We start from the raw sequence: 22,307 nt of genomic DNA on the forward strand, positions 1-22,307 counted from the left end.
GCATGAATTCTGCAGAGCCTGGTTGGCTGGGGCCCCTCTACAGACATGTCTTCATGGATTCATGAGCTGGGGCTGTGGATTGAGGGTGAGGGGATGAGAATGAGGGTACGAGGGGTGATGCATGTTTGTGTCGGGCAGTATGTGGAAGGGGAAAACGGGGCTGCTTATACAACACATGAAAGACTCAGTGAGAGGTAACTGTGTGTCCTTGGCTTGGTCTGCCTCCTCAGTCAGAATGGGTAGTTTGGAGGCTGTCAAACTCAAAAGGGATCCAAATCTTTCTGTGTGTCTGCCTCTCTTTTGTTCCTCTCTCTTTTGCCTTTAAACACTTGTCCTGACAAGAGTATTTAGCTGGAAGGGGGGAGCGTATCAAATCTGCAAAGAGATTTGTCATCCTACACAGAGTGAACAAAAGACAGAAAATCCCCTTTATCTCTGTCTTTCTCCCTCTATCCCTCCCTTTCTGCTGTTTGTCACCGGCTGCGGTTGTATTTTGACTATGACACACACACATGCACAAACTCACACAATTAGTAGAACCCTTATGCTTTGCTATAAACTACTACCTGGTTGAGAACTATGCAACATGTAAAGTATTCTTTGAGGGTTATAAAAAACAAAGTCAAGCTGCAGCTGTGTTAACCCAAACAGGGGTCTCCCTTAGGCCTTATTCTCAACCTTTCACTAAATATAGTGACATTAAGGAGGGTATTGATGGTAATGGATGCAGTTAGTAACCACTGATTTTCCTTTGCTCCTCCAACTGCTCACTGGCCCAACCAAACGTTTCACTCAAATATGCACTAATACATATTTTTATGACTGAATGAATCAAGAAACAACTGTAATGTGAACTTTCCCATGGTGCACTGAGCTACTCTCTTCCTCTCTCTTTCTGCACTCATTCATGTCCCTTTAATGCATGTTACTAACTCCACTTCTTCCCCGGAGTTCTTGTGCTTTCTCGTCTCGCAGGTTCTCATGGATCCTGGTGGAGCCTCCTGCCATGGTCCTGCTTGACTGCCATTGCCAATACTGTTGTTGCTGTGCACCTGTCTGTCTGTCTCTCTCTCTCTCTCTCTCTCTCTCTCACCCCAACTGGTCGAGACAGACGACCACCCACCTAGAGCCGGAGGATCTGTCCTAGGTTTCTGCCTTTTAACGGGCAGTTTTTCCTTGCCGCTGTCTCCAAGTGCTTGCTCATGGTGGTACTGTTGGGTCTCTGTAAATAATGTTATAAAGAGTTCGGTCTAGACCTGCTCTATTTGAAAAGTGTCCTGAGATAACTTCTGTTATGAATTGGCGCTATACAAATAAAATTGAATTGAATTGAATTGTGTACTTCTAATGAACTCACAGAAAATTGACCCATCCTGAGTCCTGTCCCTTAGAAACCTGGGTTCCTCCTTTTCTCCTTTCTTGTATTTAGATATGCTATATGCTAGCCTTGTCTATGTTGAAAAGACAACCAAAATTTTGAAGATGGTTAAAAGATAATAGCGATATAGATATATATACCACTTCTTAAGTTAGCTAAGGTTAGCAAAATGCAAGCTAACTAGCTAGCTAATCTACATCAATCATCAGCTAGGTAATTAGCTAACTGGGTTTTTGCTAATTACCCGTCAGATTTAAACAATTGTCAACCTATTAGGACGTCACCCATTGGTTTGTAGAGTACTGTTTTGAAGCCTTGAGTTTAGCATTATGGTTATCACCATGACAATTTGTCTTATTGGCTATGCAGTTCCGACAGGAAACAAAGACGAATGATCAGCACTAGTGTGACAGTTTGATCTGAATTTGGTGGGGACTAATTATCACGATATCCTGACAGTAATACAAGACAGATAATCTGTTAAAAAATGTTTGTTCCTCTGGCTCCTCCTAGTGCTCCTAATGGCAGCGGCGCTATAAGATAACTTGGAAATGAGACTCAACAATCAACTAGGTTTCTTGGCTGTTTGGTTGTTTTCATTCAGGCCTGGTGGAGTCTTGCAAATGCCGTTAGGAGCACTAGGAGGAGCCATTTTTCACAGATTATCTGTCTCATGTACTACTGTCAGGATTTAGTGAAAGTTTCAGCAAATAATAAAAAGTAATTTTTATAAAGCTACCTACTGCAGCTTTAAAGTGCAGTCTTGAGGGTTTACATTTATTTACCTCTTTTTTTGCCCCTTTTTACATCCACTATATTACAGTTATTACAAAATATTGTACAAATCAGAACGCTTACACATTTGGAAAGGTAGGGTGGGAAAAGGAGGCAAGGGTGCTGCAATCAGTCATGACAATGCACACCGGTCTTTTTATGGAAGTATTGTTCTGTAAAATTTTACTTTCAATATACTTTTAATTCAGACTGACTTCAACTTTACTTGTGATAGGGTATTTTTATATTGCAGTGTTGTTACTTTAACTTAAATAAAGGTTCTGCATACATTGACAATGATCATAAAGCACTTTGCGAGCATTATTACCAATAATACTTATACATATCTAATAATAGGAACATTATCATGATTATAATATGTAAACATAATCTCAGATGAACTCAATAGAAAAGTTGATGAAAAGAAATATAGCAGGAGTAAACAAGGATCCATCCAGCTGGCACCCAGCAACATGCCGAGTGAAGGCTGCCAAGTCCAACATTGACTCAAACAAGCCAAAACACAACTTTGGAATCTGCTTTCAGGCACATATATTTGGGTCTTGATTTTAGAAGCAGATAGATAGCAGCTGTGAATGTCACCCCAGCTCCCACTTCTGAGCTGTAATTGCCCAGGTTGGTAATGTTTGTGCAGGCTGCTGTATGTACTCAACCCATTCAACGCCTAAATGACTGCTGGGAAGGATTCTGACACTGGCATGGAGCAGAGGTGACATCTTTCTACAGTGTAATTTGTGGATATGTCATTTACCCAAAAGAAAAATGAAAGAACATGGTCAGAGAAGTTCCAAGCTTTCCTAAATAAATGACACATGATTGATTATTAAATGATAACTGGTCAATCTGGCTTGTCAAAACAGCACACTACGTGTGGAGTGGAATGAATTTAAGTCTGATTGCAGTCATTTGTATTACCACAGTCCCCAATCATGCACTGGGAGACAAGGGACCCAAGCTGATTCTGAGAGCGGTTTCTGCTGCTGTGGCTAAAATGTCAGTGATAAGAGCGATACAGCATATCAAAGACAACCTCTAAATATATTACAAATGCACAACACACCATGGAAAACTGTTTGCAGAAACATTCATCATCCTTATCGTTGCACCATTTTTACAGGAGACAAACGGTTGACAATATGTATGACAAATAATTACGCAGCAGTATTTTGCCCCATGTACCAACACTGCAAAACTCTCCAATGTTGCGCAACTTTACTGAAGATTGCTGAGCACTCTGTTGTGTAATGAACTAAGTATTTATCACTGTGAGGGTGTCCTGGAATCTCCCGTGTGTCTTTATACAGAGATGTATGACTTTGGCCTTGAATTCCCTGCAGTGTCTTTATCTCAAACTTGGTTTGGCACACTATATGACCTGTTTCCACCTGAGCGGCAGACTGTTACACCTCTGCCACTGCTGTCTGGAGAGGAGGAATGTGCAGAGGCTGCTCCTGTATGTGCTTGCCTCTCAGAAGTATTCAAATCAATTTCATTTTATTTATGTAACACTTTTCATGGGGCCCTCTTTACAGAATATTTCCCGAACTGCCTGTGCTATCTTAACTTATTAAAAAAACTGGTTACTTGTGAGAATTAATTTCAGCTTTTGTGATTTTCTCAAAAAATGTAGACTTCTGTATCTATTATATTGTTATAAAGCCGTCAGGTTGCCTGCAATGTTCTATATAAATATCACATTCATTTGACTGGCTTCTAGCCAGTAGTATAATAATATGACAACAAAGGAGTGACAGATTAGACCTGTTTCTGTGTGTTTTGGATTGAGTCATTGTTTGTTCAGGAACATATTAGATAACTGAACTAACTTTTCAAACTGTCAGAAATCCCAGACTTTTCTAAACAAGACAGCTTCCTGAGTCATCTAAGTACTGAGACAACACCACTTCCAGGGATCTGATTTATGGTGATTTCACTATTAGACACATCAGACACATTACTGTAATCCCAACATGGAGGAAAACTAAGTTTACAATGTTTAAATGTAGCCATAGCAGACTGTAAATCACTCAGACTGACTATAAATTGTAACATCCAGTAACAAGTCAAACAGCTAAAGGCGGTCTTTTAAGTATCACCATATATGCTATGATAGACAGATTCTATTGGTTTATCTTCATGTTTGGTCGCAGGACAAGATAAACCTGCTAGGAAGCCCTTAGGCCAAAAATGAACTGTGGGCTCCAACTGGCCCCCTGGTTCTCACACTTCTCTCCTGTTGCTTTATAGTACAACACATGGCAGCTTCAGTTCCACACAGCCTCAGAAAGCAGCCAGCGGTCCTGTAATGCACTTTCGGGATGGGAATTGATAAGGTTCTATTGATAAGGGGTTCCAAAGGGGGTTCAATTGCTCCTTCTGAAGTCCCGCCCATTTTTTACTCTGTGCCCCAATAAGAGTTGAGCAAGCCACGGTCAGAAACTCATCAACTTTCTCCTTTCCTGTACTTAGATATGCTATGTGCTAGGCTAGTTATTGAAAAGACCACCGCATTTGGAAAATGTCTAAAAAAGCCATGTATCAAATAATAAAATGAATGAGAAGTATTTGATATATTTATAATAGCTTAATTTTTTTATACAATAAGTTATGTTCATACTGCTTTAAATAAACTATTGATTCCCATCTTTGTTGAGTTTTGTGCAAAATGAAATAAAAGCCTGTCCAAAATATTAGCAGGTTGAGTTCGGTTATTGAAGAAAATAAAAGGGCCAGGGCTATTAATTGAAGTTTATGCTAATCGTTAATTAGCTCATTACATCTGATAGCAAATGTTAAATGACCATTGTAGAGCTAGCTAGCTAGTAAGGTCTGATAGCTAATGTTAGCTAAATGCAAGCTAGCTGGATAGCTACTAACTGGTGTAGAGCTGAAATGTGGTTGTCTTTTCAACATTGACCAGGCTAGCACATAGCATACCTTAATACAAGAAAGGAGGAAGTTAAGTTACGGAAGGGTCAGTGGAAAAGCAAAAATAAATGAAAATGTATTTTCTTATGGCCCAAAATAGTTTGGAGTTTCAGTAACACAACACAAAACGTCTAAACTAAGCAGAGTACTAGTTTAATTACATGTAGATTACAACTCTCCAACACTGGGTGGATTTTATCTTTACAATATCAAATTATTACATATCACCAGCCTTAAATAAAATAAAAGTGTTTCATTTCCTTTTTCTGCTTCTTTGGTTGCATTTGTTGTTCGTGTCACTATACAAATACACTATCATAGAATAAGAGGTGTGTGTAAGTGTGTGTGGCTGAAGTGGATCTGTTCCAAGTAAAGGGTTTGCCAACACAACCTAGTTACTGTTCTTTTCACATTAAACCACACCCGACCACAATGAAAAGGAGTCTGTGAGAAACCTTATTATAGTGGTCTTCTGTCTGATCCCAACTTGTTCCTACCGGTTGCAATAAATGGAACTACTCCAGGACGGCAGGAGTCGTACATCTTCTGGTAATGTGTTAAATGTGAATGGAAGTGTGTTACAAACAGAGCCACATGTTGAATTGAAACAGGTAAGAAGACTAAACCAAAACCGGGGGAGGGAGCAGAGAGCCTGATGTAGGCGAGGTAACTTTGAATCAACCCTCCTTGCTGTGTCACGATTACCTTGCACCAAAGGAACACCTCACCCCAGTGAGCAACAGCTGCTTTTAGAGGAAGAACTAGGGAGAGGATAAATACAGAGTGAGGGGGCCGGACTAACAGAAAGGCAAACGCAGGATGAGACAGCAATACAGACAAGAGTAACAGAGAAACAGGAACAAGAGAGAGAGAAAAAAAAAAGTTTGGTGAAGTCAGACAGGGGAAGAGCAGGCCTCCAGGGCGGTGCAGTGAGTGAACAGGGCATGAATGACAAGGAGAGAGAGAGAGAAGGAGAGAGAAAGACAGAACAAGGAGGTCTTTCCTCCTGTATTTTAGTTTTACTCCAGTTTTGTAACTTTGCCTGCACCAGTCACAGAGGCTGAGTGAGACCAGGCTAGACCCAGGGAACAGATCACAGGTGAAACACACTTTGAGTCCATTCAAAAGAAGAGAGACTGTGTGTGTGTGTGTGTGTGTGTGTGTGTGTGTGTGTGTGTGTGTGTGTGTTAGGCAGTGTTTGAAAAATGACCAAAAAGTCTGCATCTGCTCAAAAAGATGGAAGAGTGGCAGCAAATGGACACAAAGTATCCCCAAATGGGACTCTGTCGGACGGCAGCGGGAAGCTGCAGGACGGGGACGACAGGAAGGTGGGGCTGGGGAAGAAGGTGACCCTGCTCCGAGGTATCGCCATCATCATCGGCACCATCATCGGAGCGGGGATCTTCATCTCTCCGAAGGGCATCCTGAAGCACTCGGGCAGTGTTGGGATGTCTCTGATAGTGTGGATCGCCTGCGGGGTGCTGTCACTCTTCGGTGAGTTGCTTCACAGGTGTTTCAGATGGAAGAGATGTGTCTCCTTCTGTGAGAGCTGCTGCATCGGATGGAAAAGGTGCTGGTAGAGGTGGAAGTCTCAAAATGTGTTTACTGTCTGTGCTCAGATGAAATAAGTCCCGGGAACAAATGGAGAAAATAATGAACAGAAGTGTAGCAATGTGACGCACCAGATGTCTTCTTCCAGGAAAGGATGCTTTCCAATTAAATGCCACAAGTCAATAAAAAGGGAAACTAGGAGGAACTGAAACAACTTTCTGACAACTAAAAACAGAGGTTAAGCTTGTTAAGTATGTTCCAATTATAAACACAAATACTGTATTATTATTAAAAACCTATAGGTTAAACTTGGCCTTTATGTACGGGAAGAGGGTTAGGAATTCTGAAAAAACACTCCGATTTCTTTTGACCTAAATTAAGAACTCTTTTTCTTTTTTCTTTTGGCCATAATTCTCTTCCGTATTTATGAGCAACCCATGTGTTGATCATACTGTTTCACTGCAAAACTGAGGTTGATATTGTTTTTGTGCCCAACTAAAAACAAAGCTCAAGCCTGATTTTGACTTCCAACCTTTGCTAAAAAAAAGTTCTTGTTGTTAGAAAAAAAGGTATAAAATACCCCAAAATATTTTTTTCAAAGCTTTTTATGTGTAACCTAAGCATAAAAACACCTGCTTTTTTACTTAAAACAAAGATTAGGCTTGGTTTTTATTTTCAAAGAAAACACTTCACTACTAAAAATTTAGGTTATGCTTGATTTTTATGTACAACGTATGCACAAAAATAGTTTTTAATTTCTAAACACCTAGGATAAACTGTGCAGTGTATGCGCAAAACGTTTATTTACTGTGTATGCTCAAAAGTACAATAAAAGTTATTACTGAGAATAAAAGCATTTCCTCTAAAAACTATAATTTTATTAAAAACCCAGGTTTGGTCTTTAGGTGTGATGTGTGAGCAAACACCATTGTTTTATTTTGAAAGGGTGAGCCTATTTTGTGTGTTTTTTTTCTTTTCTTTTTTATTTCTAGAAGCAGGCTTTGTGTGCAACTTCTGAACTATTTTTTATGTTCAACCTTTCAAGATTAAACAACAGGAATTTGCACTTACATTGCACCTAAAAGCTAAGGTTTTGAGTAATAAAATAAGATTTTTAAAAGTAAATCACACTATTGACAAAACAAACTGTATTAGGAGGGTGCTTGATGAGAACTTGGATGTAACATGGCCTCCCAACATCAGGTTTTGCCCCCCTGGGCCCCCAAACAGGTTAATCCAGTCATTGTGATCATGGAACTGAATCCAATCCTGATCCACCTGAGGCTGCAGGAAGGGTGCTCATTGTGTTGTCAAAGAAGGAGTGTAGATCACAATTTGCTGTCAAAAAAACTGTAATTGCACATCTTGTAGTAAATGGGACTGGTGCACACTGAATAAATGATAAAGTCTCTGCATTATAAATTAGGAAGCCACAGTTATCCCCAACTTGTGAGTGGCAGGTTGTTAAAGGTTGTACAAAATTAACTTACCTAAAAAGGTGGTACCAACGGGCACTACGACCAACCAGATGCCATTGACAAAACCAGTAATTCAACCTAGCAATTTAACTCACTTCAAACTGGACAGAAACAAAAGAAAACTCACTGAAAACCAGTCTTTCCACAGTCTTTTCAAAAATCACCAACTCTGGTTTGACCAAAATAAACCCTAATTCACTTATCTCTACAGAGATAGACCTATTGTTTAACCAGAAAAAGCCCAAATATTGATATCGCTCACAGCAAGACTCCAAGACAAAAACTGTAATTTTACCTCAGATATCATTGTAACATTGTGACTTCATTCAAAATGGACAAACAAAATAAAACTCATCTTTGTTATTTTTTTTACTGTTCCAACAATCACCAAATCTGCTTGTTTGGAAATAAATCTTAGGCTTTTGTTGCCTAAACCTCGTTGCAAACGGGAGTCTCGATATGAACCCCGGTCTCTGGAGTCTTTGTACGTGTACCCTGTGACTCTAGTGTGTTACATCTCATTCATTAAAACCACTTGTCACTGAACATAATACATTGAGTGATTATGTTTGTCACCACCATGTTATTGGGAAAACATCTCAGTAGTATGTAGTTGTAATTTCAAGCAGTCAGGGTTGGAATACGGGTGCTCAAGGAGGCAGTGCTGAAGTGTTGTTCACATCTGTGTATTGTAGCATATATTGTTGCGGTATCCTTAAATCCCTCAGTTTCTGCTCTGTAATGAAAGACCCAAGCACATTATCCTTGAATACCCTTCCCTAACCCCTTATCCTGCTCCCCTTTATTCACATTCCCTAAACTTGTAATTAAAATCCGTCCACCTAAATCTTTCTTCCTTAAGTTATGGGTTGAGACCCTAAAAGGCTCCCACAGTAATATATTTGGGTGGTCATGGGGCCCAGGGAGAGACTGTACATTTCTATAGACAGCTGAGACAGTTTAACAGCCCTGGGACAGTTCTGTTCCAACTAGAGCTAATCTGTCACCTCTGTCCCTGCAGGAGCCCTGTCCTACGCTGAGCTGGGGACTTCTATTAAGAAGTCTGGTGGACACTACACATATATAATGGAAACCTTCGGACCTCAGATGGCTTTCATACGACTGTGGGTTGATCTCATCGCTATAAGGTAATGTCTACTTCTGGTGCTTTTTTGAACCTATAACTTTAGGCTTAAAGCTACATTAATCAATATGTTTATGTTAACAAAGGGTCAAATCACTGTCATTGGGAAGTAATGACTCCACAAAGAATTATCACCCAGCTCTGCAGTTCCCCTTAGCTCTATGGAATGTATTGGCTTCTTTCAGCTCTTTGTTATAATTTAACAGCCCACAACTTTACTCTTTGGTTCACTCTTTCCGCTCTCATCAACTTGGTTCATAGCAGCAGCAGGCATTTGTGTTCAATGACAAAGCTCTAAGAACCCACTGTACACTACTTGCTCAGCAGCAAACAGCAGACAGACACAGTTAGAGACTAGCTGGTGAACGTAGTGGAGCATTTAGCCAAAACAGAGACCGAAACAGAGTTAAAAGAGAGTGAATATTGAACTCACATTTTAATGGGTCCTCACTTTCATGTGCGGAAGTGTGGAAATTTCTCAATTCTGAGACGCATTGCAATGCGGACGTGGAAGATTCTGCATCAATGCACTGACAGAACATAATTGGGTGTTTGCAGTATACACAAAAGTATAGCCTACTATTGTTGATTGTTGATCAACCTCAGCTGGACCAAATATTTCTCGTCATTATGTTGAAACAACGCTCTCTTGCATTGAATTATGGGCAAATGTTAGGCTAATTTATATGTTGAAAGATATGGCATTGGGAGGCAGAGATGAGCAGCGAGTGATAGAATATACACCCTGTATTTTGAAAGTGAACATCAAGATGCACTGAGTTGCACTGAATATCGTTCAATGCATTTGAAGCGTTGAATCGGTGAGTCATGATCAAATCGAATCGGGGGGCCACTGAAGATTCACACCTCTGTTACATTTGTTAGGTGGCCAGCAGCACAAACTCCAAATTAATGCTTATGCTGCTCTATGTCTGTTGGATGTGAAACTGAGCAGCCATTCGCTTCACAGTGGAGTAAATCAGAAAGAAGCTTTAGCAAATAGTTCAACTTTGGTACACTCAATCACAGGAATTTACCAGACTGATATTGAAGAGATATCTGCATATGAATGCAAATTTAAACCATGGGAGCCGAAGGGTGTTGAGATAGCATTTCGACAAAATGCTTTCTGCCTCTTTTGCTCAGACTGTCTACCTGCATGCAACCAAAGCCTGTTCAAACGTGATTGCTCAATACGACTCAAACTGCAAAAGGAAACTAGAACCAAAATCTTGGTCCCTGCATTTAAAGCCTGTTCAAACCACTCATAAACTCCAGTTTGAAACCCATCTATTAACCATATTGCATTATGTCTTGACAATGCTTACCTTTTGTGTAAGTAAAATGAACACAAAAGTAAAGTAAAGTGAATTACTTTGTCAAAAAAGAGTTAAATCCAAGCAATTTACACAAAATGCAATTATTTATAGAAGATATGTGTCCCTGACATATAACCTGTGTTTCAGAAGGGTTGTCAGACTGTGCTGGGTGACAGAGCCCACCACAGCAGGTAAATAAAGGTCCTGTCTGTCTGTGACCTTGTGATGTGGAATACTGAGTTTAGTTTAGACCAGCGAGGTGAGAAAATGCCCCATGCGCAGCTGTGTGTGTACACAGCCAAGGCGCAGCAGTATAAACAATCTAGTAGCTATCCTGAGCTGCCCAATTTTATGCTGGCCTCAGGCTAGCAGGACTGAATGGAAACCATGGGAAATGAACAGAGACAGAGGCAGAGAATGAAAACAAGAACCGGGGAGACAAAGAGAGATTTCCCCGGCTGCGGCAGCTCAGTGGCTGCTGTGGGAAATGAAGAGGGAAATACTGATGAGCCATAAGATGAGCCTGTGGGACCGGCCAGACTTATTTGATTCTTACTGAAGCCAAGCCTATAGACAGCAGCACACTGTCCACCACATAGTGGCTGGATTATGGGAACAGTCCAGGATGCTGCCAATCAGATATTATACACACACAAAAACACACACACACACACACATACACACACTCTCATCTGCTGAATAACTACATAATACCTGCTACAACAGAACTTACATGGAGATATATGAGAGCTGAAATGGCCAGTCACAGTGGGGTCTGGTTTCAGGGTGGTTAATGAGTGGCCAGGATGAAGACTGAGTTATTTTGATGAAAAGTTGACAGAAATGTAAAAATTGGAATAATGGAATTTGTTATAAAGCTTTTACCCTTACTTGGGGCGGTTTCTGCCTTTTAGAGTTAATGCTTAATGGGAGATGGAAACATTTTTTCAGAATAAGTTCTGACGTAGTGAATATTAGCTCCAGTGTGTAGGATTTAGCGGCATCTAGTGGCGTAGTTGCAGATCGCAATCACAACTCCCTCGCTACACCCTCCTCTTCCAAGCGTGAGGGAAAAACGCAAACAGCCTTATCCAGAACCAGTGTTAGATTTGTCTGTTCTCAGCGATCCCACCCGTCTTGGAAAACCTGGATATTTAAAGGCTTGTTTACCAAGCATAGAAACTAGTAGGAATTGATTACAATGACCAAATATCCTGGAAATAATCTATGATGAAACCCCGATTCTGTGCTACTATACAAACATGGTGGTTCAATATTGTTCAAAGTTATATCTAACTCCTCAAAACAAAATGCTGACTAATTCCTAGGAACGTAAGACTAAAAACAAAAGACATTTACTAACCCTAACTCCTTAACCTAATGGAAAAACAGGAGAAAAAAGTAAATCAATTTTTGCCACTAGGAGGCAATATAACTGCAAATCATTTTGATTGCATTTGCTAATATATTAACAAACAGTTGCATGTTTACAAATCCAGCAGACACAGAGGAACATTGGTGTCAATTTAGAGTCGTGGTTGTGTCCATCAGATACATGTGAATCCAATATTCACTCTCTTTTAGCTCTGTTTTTGGTCTCCACCAACTACTGAGACCAGTATCTGTCTCTTTAGCTGCTAAATGCTGCACTATGTTCTCCAGCTTGTCTCTAACAGTGTGTGTGTGCTGTTTGCTGCAGTGTATGTACTGTACAGTTGGTTTATCCAAGCTTTTTCATTGAAGTTGGGGGTAGTAAAACCAATAGCTGCAGTATGAGTAAGCTCTTTCGTGTCACATGTACCAGGATATTTGATGACTGGAACTCTAGCATCATATTTAATGTAGTACTTTATATGTTTGCACTAAAGTTGTATATGTTTTGATATGTTTGTGTGTCTACCTTTGTCTGTGTGTGTGTCCTTCAGGCCTGCGGCAATGGCAGTCATCTCTCTGGCCTTTGGTCAGTACATCCTGGAGCCTCTGTTCATGCCCTGTCATATCCCCCCTATGGCCATTAAATTGACCACCGCCATTGGCATAAGTACGTATACCCAGACTACCATTCAATTAATACATCAGTGTGGCGATATGTCATGATGGCTTTATCAGTTTGACCTGTTGTAACCTGCTCTGTAAATGTCAGGAGATGTACGCTGGCATAATAACAGGTATTAAAGTGTGCAGTTGGAGACAGAGGGGACGGGAGAGGGTGATGTCAGCTGTCCATATGACAAAAAAGTCCCAGCACTGTCTTTATCTCACCAACCTGTCCATTAAACACGAGCAATTGTGCAAAGATGTAATGCAGCTACAGGGAGAAAAGTAGGCAACATTGCTGCCAAAATCTTCCTATAGAAACAGGCACAATCTGCTTAAAGCTATAAGCTGTAACATTTTCACATTAAAATGTCTATAAACTCTAGCTCTATGTTATATATGTAGTTGAGTTGTGTACTTCCATTATTCCAAATGTTTCCAACAATGTTCAAACTCACAGAAATCTGTCATTTTATTCAGGTAACGCTGCGTTTCACCGGTCGCCTGTCAATGGCGTCATATTCCCTTTGTGCCTGCGTCAGCGTTGTGGTTGTCAGAATCTGTCATACATTGACTTTTTTTCCAGTTTGAAGCTACATTTTTACCATCCACTGTTTAGATCTTGGCACAAAACTGATTACATCCTGCTGACATCATGAGTCACACGAACAGTTACAGAAACAACTATAAATACAAAATATTGGAACATATACTGATATTTTAAAAAGATTCTCACATTATAAAATGACAAACCCACTAGCTTTGGGAGCATTAATCCAGAATGTGGATACATACAGTATATATATATATATTTTCTAGACAGTGATGCCTTTGCTGAGTGGCTGGTGTAAAACAAGCTGTTAAAGTCTGACCCAGCACATGAAAGTGAGGACCCAAGTACTGGTTGTGGTTTGGTCAGATCTTTAGGTTATTTATGCTTACATTTGCTCAAAGATCTGAACTACTCAACCCTATCACTAGACAAGAAATCAGTTTTGTTAATATTTAGTACCAATGTTTCTTAAAATAAATGTTTCTAAAAGATCTGCATATGCACTGCAGTGCGGTTAAAGTTATGAAAAGATCATTATGGCAGGTAATGTAAGGATTGATTCCAAACCAGGGGCAGGCTATGTGTAAAATTCATTAAAAATTGACAAATGGTTGAAACATCAAGCTTGTGTACAAGTTAAAAATGTAAACCAAAACATTTACATCCAGTTACTGGGTTAAAGATCTACTATTAACATAATATCCATAGGTTTGTTTTCAAAGTGTCAACTCAGTAAAGCAATCGTTATGTTTTATATAGTATATTTATAGTGTATTTTGCCGCTACCATAGATTATCCTACATGCTTGGAAGGCGAGGGTAAAGAGTTGCAATCTGCAACTACACCACTAGATGCCACTAAATTCTACACACTGGTCCTTTAAGGTATGCATACAGTTAAACAATTAAAAGACTTTATGCAAAGATCATGGTTACATTTTTAAAAAAGCATGAATTGTGGGTCACAAAATCTTCCAGATTTTAGAAAACATGCTTGTTTGGTACAGACCTTAACTAATGTCACATTATCAGAATTTTTTATTTAGTAGCTTTTTCAGTGACTATTTAAATTGTAATGCAAAAATAATTGTTAATCATATCGCTACATCTGTGATCATCATATAATTTTTTTTTTACCATATCACAAGCTCTACATTGGACATTAAGGAACCTAATTCCTTGTGGATAGTGAGTTACTACTGCTAGAGTGCTGTTATAAAACGCCCATGTCCACTGGATATGCCATGGTTGATGTGTAAGTTTTGTTTGTTTCCAAAAATATCTAATATCTCTCATATTAATTCAGTTCATTCAATTTTATTTGTATAGTGCCAATTCATAACAGAAGTTATCTCAGGACACTTTTCAAATAGAGCAGGTCTAGACCGAACTCCTTCTAACATTATTTACAGAGACCCAACAGTACCACCATGAGCAAGCACTTGGCGACAAGGGCAAGGAAAAACTGCCTGTTAAAAGGCAGAAACCTAGGACAGATCCTTCGGCTCTAGGTGGGTGGTCGTCTGTCTCGACCAGTTGGGGAGAGAGAGAGAGAGAGAGAGAGAGAGAGAGACAGACTGACAGACAGACAGACAGACAGACAGACAGAGAAACAGACAGACAGGTGCATAGCAACAACTACACTAATAGTAGTGACTGATGATGATGAATCAAATCAAAATCAAATCAAGTTTATTTGTATAGCCCTTTACAATAGCCGAAAGGTACCCAAAGTGCTTTACAACAAAGCCATGAAACAATACATAACACATAAATAATATACAAATACAATTAAAAGTGCTGTAGTGCTGCAGGGTATTAAAGCCTTCCAGAAATGCATAGAGAGGAGCAGACAAAAAGAGTACACCTAATGATGAACATGACAACAGCAACGATTGGGGACAATAAGCAGTGACAACAGCAACAACAGTAACCGTAGCTACAATAATACTTATAATAATAATAACACGAATATCAGTGATATTGGCAATGACAGTCAAGCAGGACCATGGCAGGAGGCTCCACCAGGATCCATGAGAACCTGCAAAACGAAAAAGCACAAGAACTCCGGGGAAGAAGTGAAGTTATGCATTAGTGGGACATGAATGAGTGCAGAAAGAGAGAGGAAGAGAGGAGCTCAGTGCACCATGGGAAATCCCCCGGTAGTCTAGGCCTATAGCAGCATAACTAAGGGATAGTTCAGGACTCACCTGATCCAGCCCTAACTATAAGCTTTATCAAAGAGGAATGTCTTAAGCCTACTCTTGAATGTGGTGAGGGTGTCTGCCTCCCGAACCACAACTGGAAGCTGGTTCCACAAGAGAGGAGCTTGGTAACTGAAGGCTCTGGCTCCTGTTCTACTTTTAGAGACTATAGCAACCACAAGTAGCCCAGCATTCAGAGAACATAGTGTTCTAGAGGGGTAATAGGGTACTATGAGCTCTTTAAGATATGAAGGGGCCTGACCATGAAGAGCTTTATAGGTGAGGAGGAGGATTTTAAATTCTATTCTACATTTTACAGGGAGCCAGTGCAGAGAAGCTAGTACAGGAGAGATGTGATCTCTTTTTCTAGATCCTGTCAGTACTCGTGCTGCAGCATTTTGAATTAATTGGAGCGTTTTAATGGACTTATTGGGGCAACATAACAATAAAGAGTTGCAGTAATCCAGCCTAGAAGTAACAAATGCATGGATTAGTTTTTCTGCATCTGTCTGTGATAGGATGTGTCTAATTTTTGTAATATTACGTAAATGAAAGAAGGCAGTCCTAGAGGTCTGCTTCATGTGGGAATTAAATGACAAATTCTGATCAAAGATAACTCCAAGATTCCTGACAGAGGTGCTAGAGGCCAAGGTAATGCCATCTAGAGTAACTATATCTTTAGACAGTGAGTCTCTAAGGTTTTTGGGGCCAAGTACAAGAATTTCGTTTTTTTGCAGCTCAACCAGGATTTTATGTCCTTAAGACATGTTTGTAATTTAGATAATTGATTAATTTCATCGGGCTTGATCGATAGATATAACTGCGTATCATCTGCATAACAGTGAAAGTTAATGGAGTGATTCCTAATAATGTTGCCTAAAGGGAGCATATATAAAGTAAATAGTATTGGTCCAAGTACAGAACCTTGTGGAACTCCATGACTAACTGTAGTATTTACTGAAGATTCATTCATTCATGATTAGTCGAATATTAAATGAGATCCCACAAAGAGCACAGAAATCAACCATATGTAGAGAATGTAAGGAGGTGATATGGCCAAGTTCAACATTTAGAAACACAATTAGCCACGGCAACTATTCACACATCGACCGACCAGACAGTTACATAACTACAATGTGTCAGGAATAATGCCCAACAAGGCGTCCATTATCTACTCCTGATAATGGATTGATTATGAACACTGCAAAGGGAATTATGAAGCTTATACTATGGTCACCTGACCAGTATTTTACATTTTCATGCATTTTGAAATCAAAACAAAAGTTTTTCACAAGCTATAACTCCATTTCCCTTGTAACACATGAGGGTTTGACTAATTCCTGGAAGAAATATTACCATCCCATAATGCTCTAATCCAATCGAAGCGTAGTTCACTGCTACAGTAAATAGGACAAAACCTTAGATTCGTCTTGGCAACGGGAGATATTTCTAGTTTCCTCCGCTCATAGAGTGCTTTGGCTCAGCTATGAGCTAGAAAACTAACGTTATGCTACTATTTCAGAAAACTAATGTTATGCTACAAGCCAGAAAACTAATGTTATGCTACGAGCTACAAAGCCAACATTATGCTACGAGCCAGAAAACTAATGTTATGCTACAAGCCAGAAAACTTATGCTATGCTACGAGCCAGAAAACTAACGTTATGCTACGAGCCAGAACACTAATGTTATGCTACAAGCCACAAAGCTAGCGTTATACTACGAGCCAGAAAACTAATGTTATGCTACAAGCCAGAAAACTAATGTTATGCTACGAGCCAGAAAGCTAACGTTATGCTACGAGCCAGAAAACTAATGCTATGCTACGACCCAGAAAACTAATGTTATGCTTTGAGCCAGAAAACTAATGTTATGCTACGAGCCAGAAAGCTAATGTTATGCTGTGAACCAGAAAGCTAATGTTATGCTGTGAACCAGAAAGCTAATGTTATGCTATGAACCAGAAAGCTAATGTTCTGTAAGCAAGATTCAATTCAAGAGTCAATAAAACTGCATACAGTCAGCAAATAATAAATATAATTTGACAGTATGTTTAACAAAAAGACTAGCTAGCTATCATGGCATGTTGTACATGATGGCCACAGCACCAAATAGCATGCTCCCCATAGACCTCAAAGACAGGATATCTCAAACTGTGAACATGGTCAATTAAAGTCTATTATGCATTTTTTATCCATGGAGGTTTTATATTTGTTAAACTTGCCTTGAGCAGAAAAAAGTAATTTATAAATCTGTGAAATCATCGCAATGTAAAATCTAAAGTATGTAATGTAAAGGCTGAGCGGGAACTCCAGCAGCCAGCGCCAACAGAGAAACACCACTGTACACAAAGAGTGGGCTGCATAATCAGGAAGTAAATTCTGGAAGCTAGAATCTTTCCTGGCATATGCGCCAGGCGAGCAATTTTCATGGGACTGAAACGGTGCCATCTTGGTCTCTGGTATGTAGTTCTGTTATAAATCTATGGAGTACATTTCCATGACTCTCCTTTTCTCTGTCCCTGTAGCATCTATTATGTACCTGAACAGTATGAGTGTGACGTGGACAGCAAGGATTCAAATTGTCCTCACCTGCAGCAAGCTGCTGGCCATCGCCATCATCATAGTGCCTGGAATGTACCAGCTCTTTAAAGGTAAGAGAAGTTTATCCTCACCATCATCGTCATCATCATCACCTCTAATAGCCTCCATTAGTACTCTAAGAGTCTGTAGGACACTGAGTGTTATGCTGTTTAGGAACATTCTCAGACTTCACACAGAGCGCTCAGCTGCAACAATTAACATTACTTCCTTTGACTCACGCAGCAACGTGCACTGTAAATATAACCTTGAAGCCTCGCAGGCGGTGAAACGCAGCTGCTCACAGCAAGCAACAACTCAGGCATTTCACAGTGTCCTCACAGCAGGTGTTATAAGAGGCCCTAAATAACAGCTCATCCCTCCGCTCTGGGCTGTTTGTCTATAAAGCATTATTATACATGCAGTATTTATGAACGGTTAAAATTAATAACACTTCCAGATCCTGCTATTACAACTGTTCATCCTGCAACCTAGAAAGAATAATACTGCAAAATGGTTCATTTAAATTCTTATATGAAAGTATAAATATATATACAAAAGACCATATGCAAAAAACACTCAACCCTGTTTGAAGTTTCAGTTAGCTTTGCACAGAAACAGCTGGTAGAAATGTCCTTTGGAGAAACAGAGAGAGTACTTTTTACTTTTATACTTTCAGAGCCTGTACTTTTTCATTTTTACCTGAGTAAAGAAGTTTAATTAGTACTTCTACTACTACTTTTTTTACACAAGTATCTGTACTTCTACTTGAGTAAAGAATGTGTGTACTTTTGCCATCTCTGCTTTGTCAAATCCAAGACAATGACTAGTTGAGAACGAGTTCAAAGAGGTTCGAGTCCAAGTCAAGTCCAAATCCAAATGAGACAGACAAGAGACAAGGCAAGTGACACTGATTGGCTGCCAGGAGGCCAATATCAGTGCCTGTTCTATATTTTGAATTAAACCAATAAGATGCTTTGATTGGATTAATTTACTACATGTACTGATGGACTTGGTCAAGACTATCTAGAATATCCAAACTCGAGTCTGAGGTCTGGACGCAGGTACTACAGCACTGGTACATATATAATGCATGCTGTATTAAGCTGCTAGGGGGCCCTCGAACAAAAATAAGCCCCAATTAAGCCCTCACATATACATAAATATGGTTAGCCCCCATCTTGTGAACAGCTAATTAAATCAAAGAAATCAATCAAGCAATTTGAGGGACATTATTCTAACATTTTTCACAGCAGCCATTTTGACATATAGTCAGGTAAATACAGTTGCTACCAATGGTAGATGGTAAATGGGCCTGTACTTGTATAGCGCCTTTCTAGTCTTCCGACCACTCAAAGCGCTTTTACACTACGTGAGACATTCACCCTTTCACACACATTCACTCAGTGATGGCAAAGTCCATCAAACAGAAACTAACATTCATACACACTCACACACTGATGCACGCCATCGGGAGCAATTTGGGGTTCAGTATCTTGCTCAAGATTGCTTGCTGTCGATACTTCGACATGTGGCACCAGGAGCCGGGGATCAAACCCACAACGACCCGCTCTGCCTCTGAGCCACAGCCGCCCCAATGATGCTAATTAGTTTTGCACAATAACCTGTCTTGTGAAAATGTATATGATGCATATTCCTAAATAAATTTGTGTTTAACTAAGTTACCACATAGGCCTATAGGGGGCCTATGGGGGCCCCTTTTCTAATGTTTTCTGGTGTCCCCTGTTTTATTAATCTGGCCCTGGTACTGTCCACCTCTGCATGATCACACAGATCATTACAAACAATTTGTGACTTTCAACAATTCAGTACAACATTATTGTCCTATTAGATAGTTTGTATGAGCAGTTTCTGTTCATAAATGTGAGCTCATGCATAAAACAGAATGCTGATTATATTTGAGAGTGCTTTAATCTGTCTGAAGTACCTGTGTTGTACAGAAGAATCCATTTCTCTGAGCTAATAAGGCAGATTAGTGCTCCATTCATCTCTTTTATTGTTAAAACTAATTTTAGTATTATCATTATTGCTATTGCTGTGGCAATGGTCGCTCCTGGTGTTGTGTGAGTAGTATTTGTACTGATCCTTCCATTGCTGCAACAATCCCTCTTCATTAAGGACAAATTGTAGTGCTTCAAACAGTCAACAAAACGAAATGTGTGTCCTTGTGTGCGTGTGTGTGTGTGTGTGTGTGTGTGTGTGTGTGTGTTTGCAGGGGAGACTAGGAACTTTGAGAATGCCTTTGAGCTGAGCAATGTGAAGCTGTCCGGTATGCCACTGGCCTTCTACTCTGGGATGTATGCATACGCTGGGTGGTAAGTATAGTCCTCACACACACACACACAAACACACATGTTCTATATGCATTTCCCATGATATACCACTCATTTATCATTGGGGGTTTAATGGTAACTGTTTCCTTTTGCAGGTTCTATTTGAACTTTGTGACAGAGGAGGTAGAGAACCCTGAGCGGTGAGTTTAAACCATGTGGTGACTGTATTTGTAAAGGTTATCTGGATTTGTATCTGTATTTATGCCAATATGCCACCGGTTCTCATACAACGGGTTTCTACCAGACAGAATCACAACAAGGTGTTTCAGTACAAGAGCTGTCTGTTGAAATAGTGCCCTCTAGTGCAGACGTTACAGGCAGCAGAGGCATCACCACATGTGTGCCACCACAGTTCATTATACTGACTTTATCAAGTGAGACATATATATATATATGTATATATAATATATAGTATTGCCTTTACCAGTCCCTCTAGAAAAACGCGATTATGCGATCGCATAATTCAATGCATAATCAGCCAAAGTCTGCGCCGATTTGACATAATTATGCAACGTGAACATCATCGAAAAGCTGCAAAGCCCGCGATGAAGCCGCAATTTTTGCAAGTTCCCGCAATTTCATTGCATAAAATTGCATAAATTGCCGCATATTCCATCGCGTTTTTTAAGAAAACGTGCCGCATAATCAAGGATTTTGGCCTGCAACAATCACAAAAAAACTTTGTTTAAATATTTATTTGTCTGTTAGGTCAGTGCATTTGTAGCTGCTTTATCTGACAATGTACTGCTCCTGTTCCCTCCCTTCAGGACTGTGCCATTAGCTATCTGTATCTCCATGGCGATTGTGACTACCTGCTATGTGCTGACCAACGTGGCGTACTACACTGTGATGTCAGCAGAGGAGCTCCTGGCCTCGGACGCAGTTGCTGTGGTAAGTTATAGTAATAGTCTTTAACTGATGGAAAGGCCTTAAAAATGTTGCCCAAAAGAAAATTATTATTCACTGACTGACTTCTATTTTACTTTGTATTTCTATATAACTACTATATTTACTGAGCGATCTTAATTGACACAGTTAAAAAGTAAAAGAAAGAGCTGTTTGCTTTTGCATATAATATGTATTTCCTATAAAACGGGCAGCTAGGGAGGGACTTGTTGCAGCAGCTAATAGTGCTGGGTATTAGGTCCCCCCAGTCCAGCGTGTATATTGGATCCATTAACTGACTCTGCCCCAGTTGGGAGCTCCCAGTGAACAGCACGGCCAGAATAGGACCAAATACAGCATCCGATGGCGACATAGGACAGTTTGAAGACAGGGAATATAGTACCAAGGTGTTTTTGGCTAACGTTAGTTGCACAAGCTAACTAGCTAATGGCATCTAACATTACTGTTGTTGACAGTTAGCTACTTTTAGCAACAACTCCATCTGGAAAGTCCATAAATCACCTCGGTACAGCTGTCGTCACACTGTCCTCTGTCTGTCTCAGAGGTTGTGTTCACTGGGAGGCTGCTGAGCCACGTTCGGTTTTATGCTAACAGCTGCTACAGCAGCAGTTAGCCACGTTGAGGCAGAGCAGCCAGAGGACATTAGAGAGAAAGCCAGATAATATTTTCTCCATAAAATATGATCAAGTTTCACCAGAATCACTGATAACGCTGTGTTTTTGTACAAGTGATAACGTTTTTGTACAGTTACCAGTAAGGTCTAGTGATGCGCGGGTTGGGTCGGGTCAAGAAATGATAACTTTATTGGCGGGGCGGGTAGGGCGGGTCATTAAGGATTAGATATGTCCAATACAGCCTACTTCTTAACAATACTGTTGGGTAAATCTACCTGCGACCTGATGTCACAAAGGCGCCTATATATATTTATTTTTATTAAGATTTGAATTTGTTGTTGCCAGTTTCCAGTGCCACACGAAAAGCTGTTTTCAAGCACATTTGTAAGACCAAATAAAAGCCTTATTTAATGACATATTTAACATGTATTTAATAGCGGGCGGGGCAGGGTGAGGCGGGTTGTGAAA

General features: G+C 40.0%; 1 protein-coding gene and 1 long non-coding RNA gene across 3 annotated transcripts in view; both read left to right on the forward strand.

Moving 5' to 3' along the window:
• The window catches only part of LOC127375288 (uncharacterized), a 346,390-nt gene that overhangs the window by 47,341 nt on the left and 276,742 nt on the right, over positions 1-22,307 (forward strand). The gene's annotated exons all lie outside the window — the stretch shown is intronic.
• Positions 5,839-22,307, forward strand: part of slc7a11 (solute carrier family 7 member 11) — a 30,873-nt gene continuing 14,404 nt past the window's right edge. The window contains exons 1-7 of the mRNA XM_051421243.1: positions 5,839-6,595; positions 9,152-9,278; positions 12,519-12,634; positions 17,914-18,039; positions 20,202-20,301; positions 20,415-20,459; positions 21,087-21,210. Coding sequence (XP_051277203.1) covers positions 6,307-6,595; positions 9,152-9,278; positions 12,519-12,634; positions 17,914-18,039; positions 20,202-20,301; positions 20,415-20,459; positions 21,087-21,210 — 927 coding nt within the window. The 5' untranslated portion in view covers positions 5,839-6,306. The remainder of the gene's footprint in view (positions 6,596-9,151; positions 9,279-12,518; positions 12,635-17,913; positions 18,040-20,201; positions 20,302-20,414; positions 20,460-21,086; positions 21,211-22,307) is intronic.

This window comes from Dicentrarchus labrax, unplaced genomic scaffold (genome assembly GCF_905237075.1).
Source record: "Dicentrarchus labrax unplaced genomic scaffold, dlabrax2021, whole genome shotgun sequence".
NCBI lineage: Eukaryota > Metazoa > Chordata > Actinopteri > Moronidae > Dicentrarchus > Dicentrarchus labrax.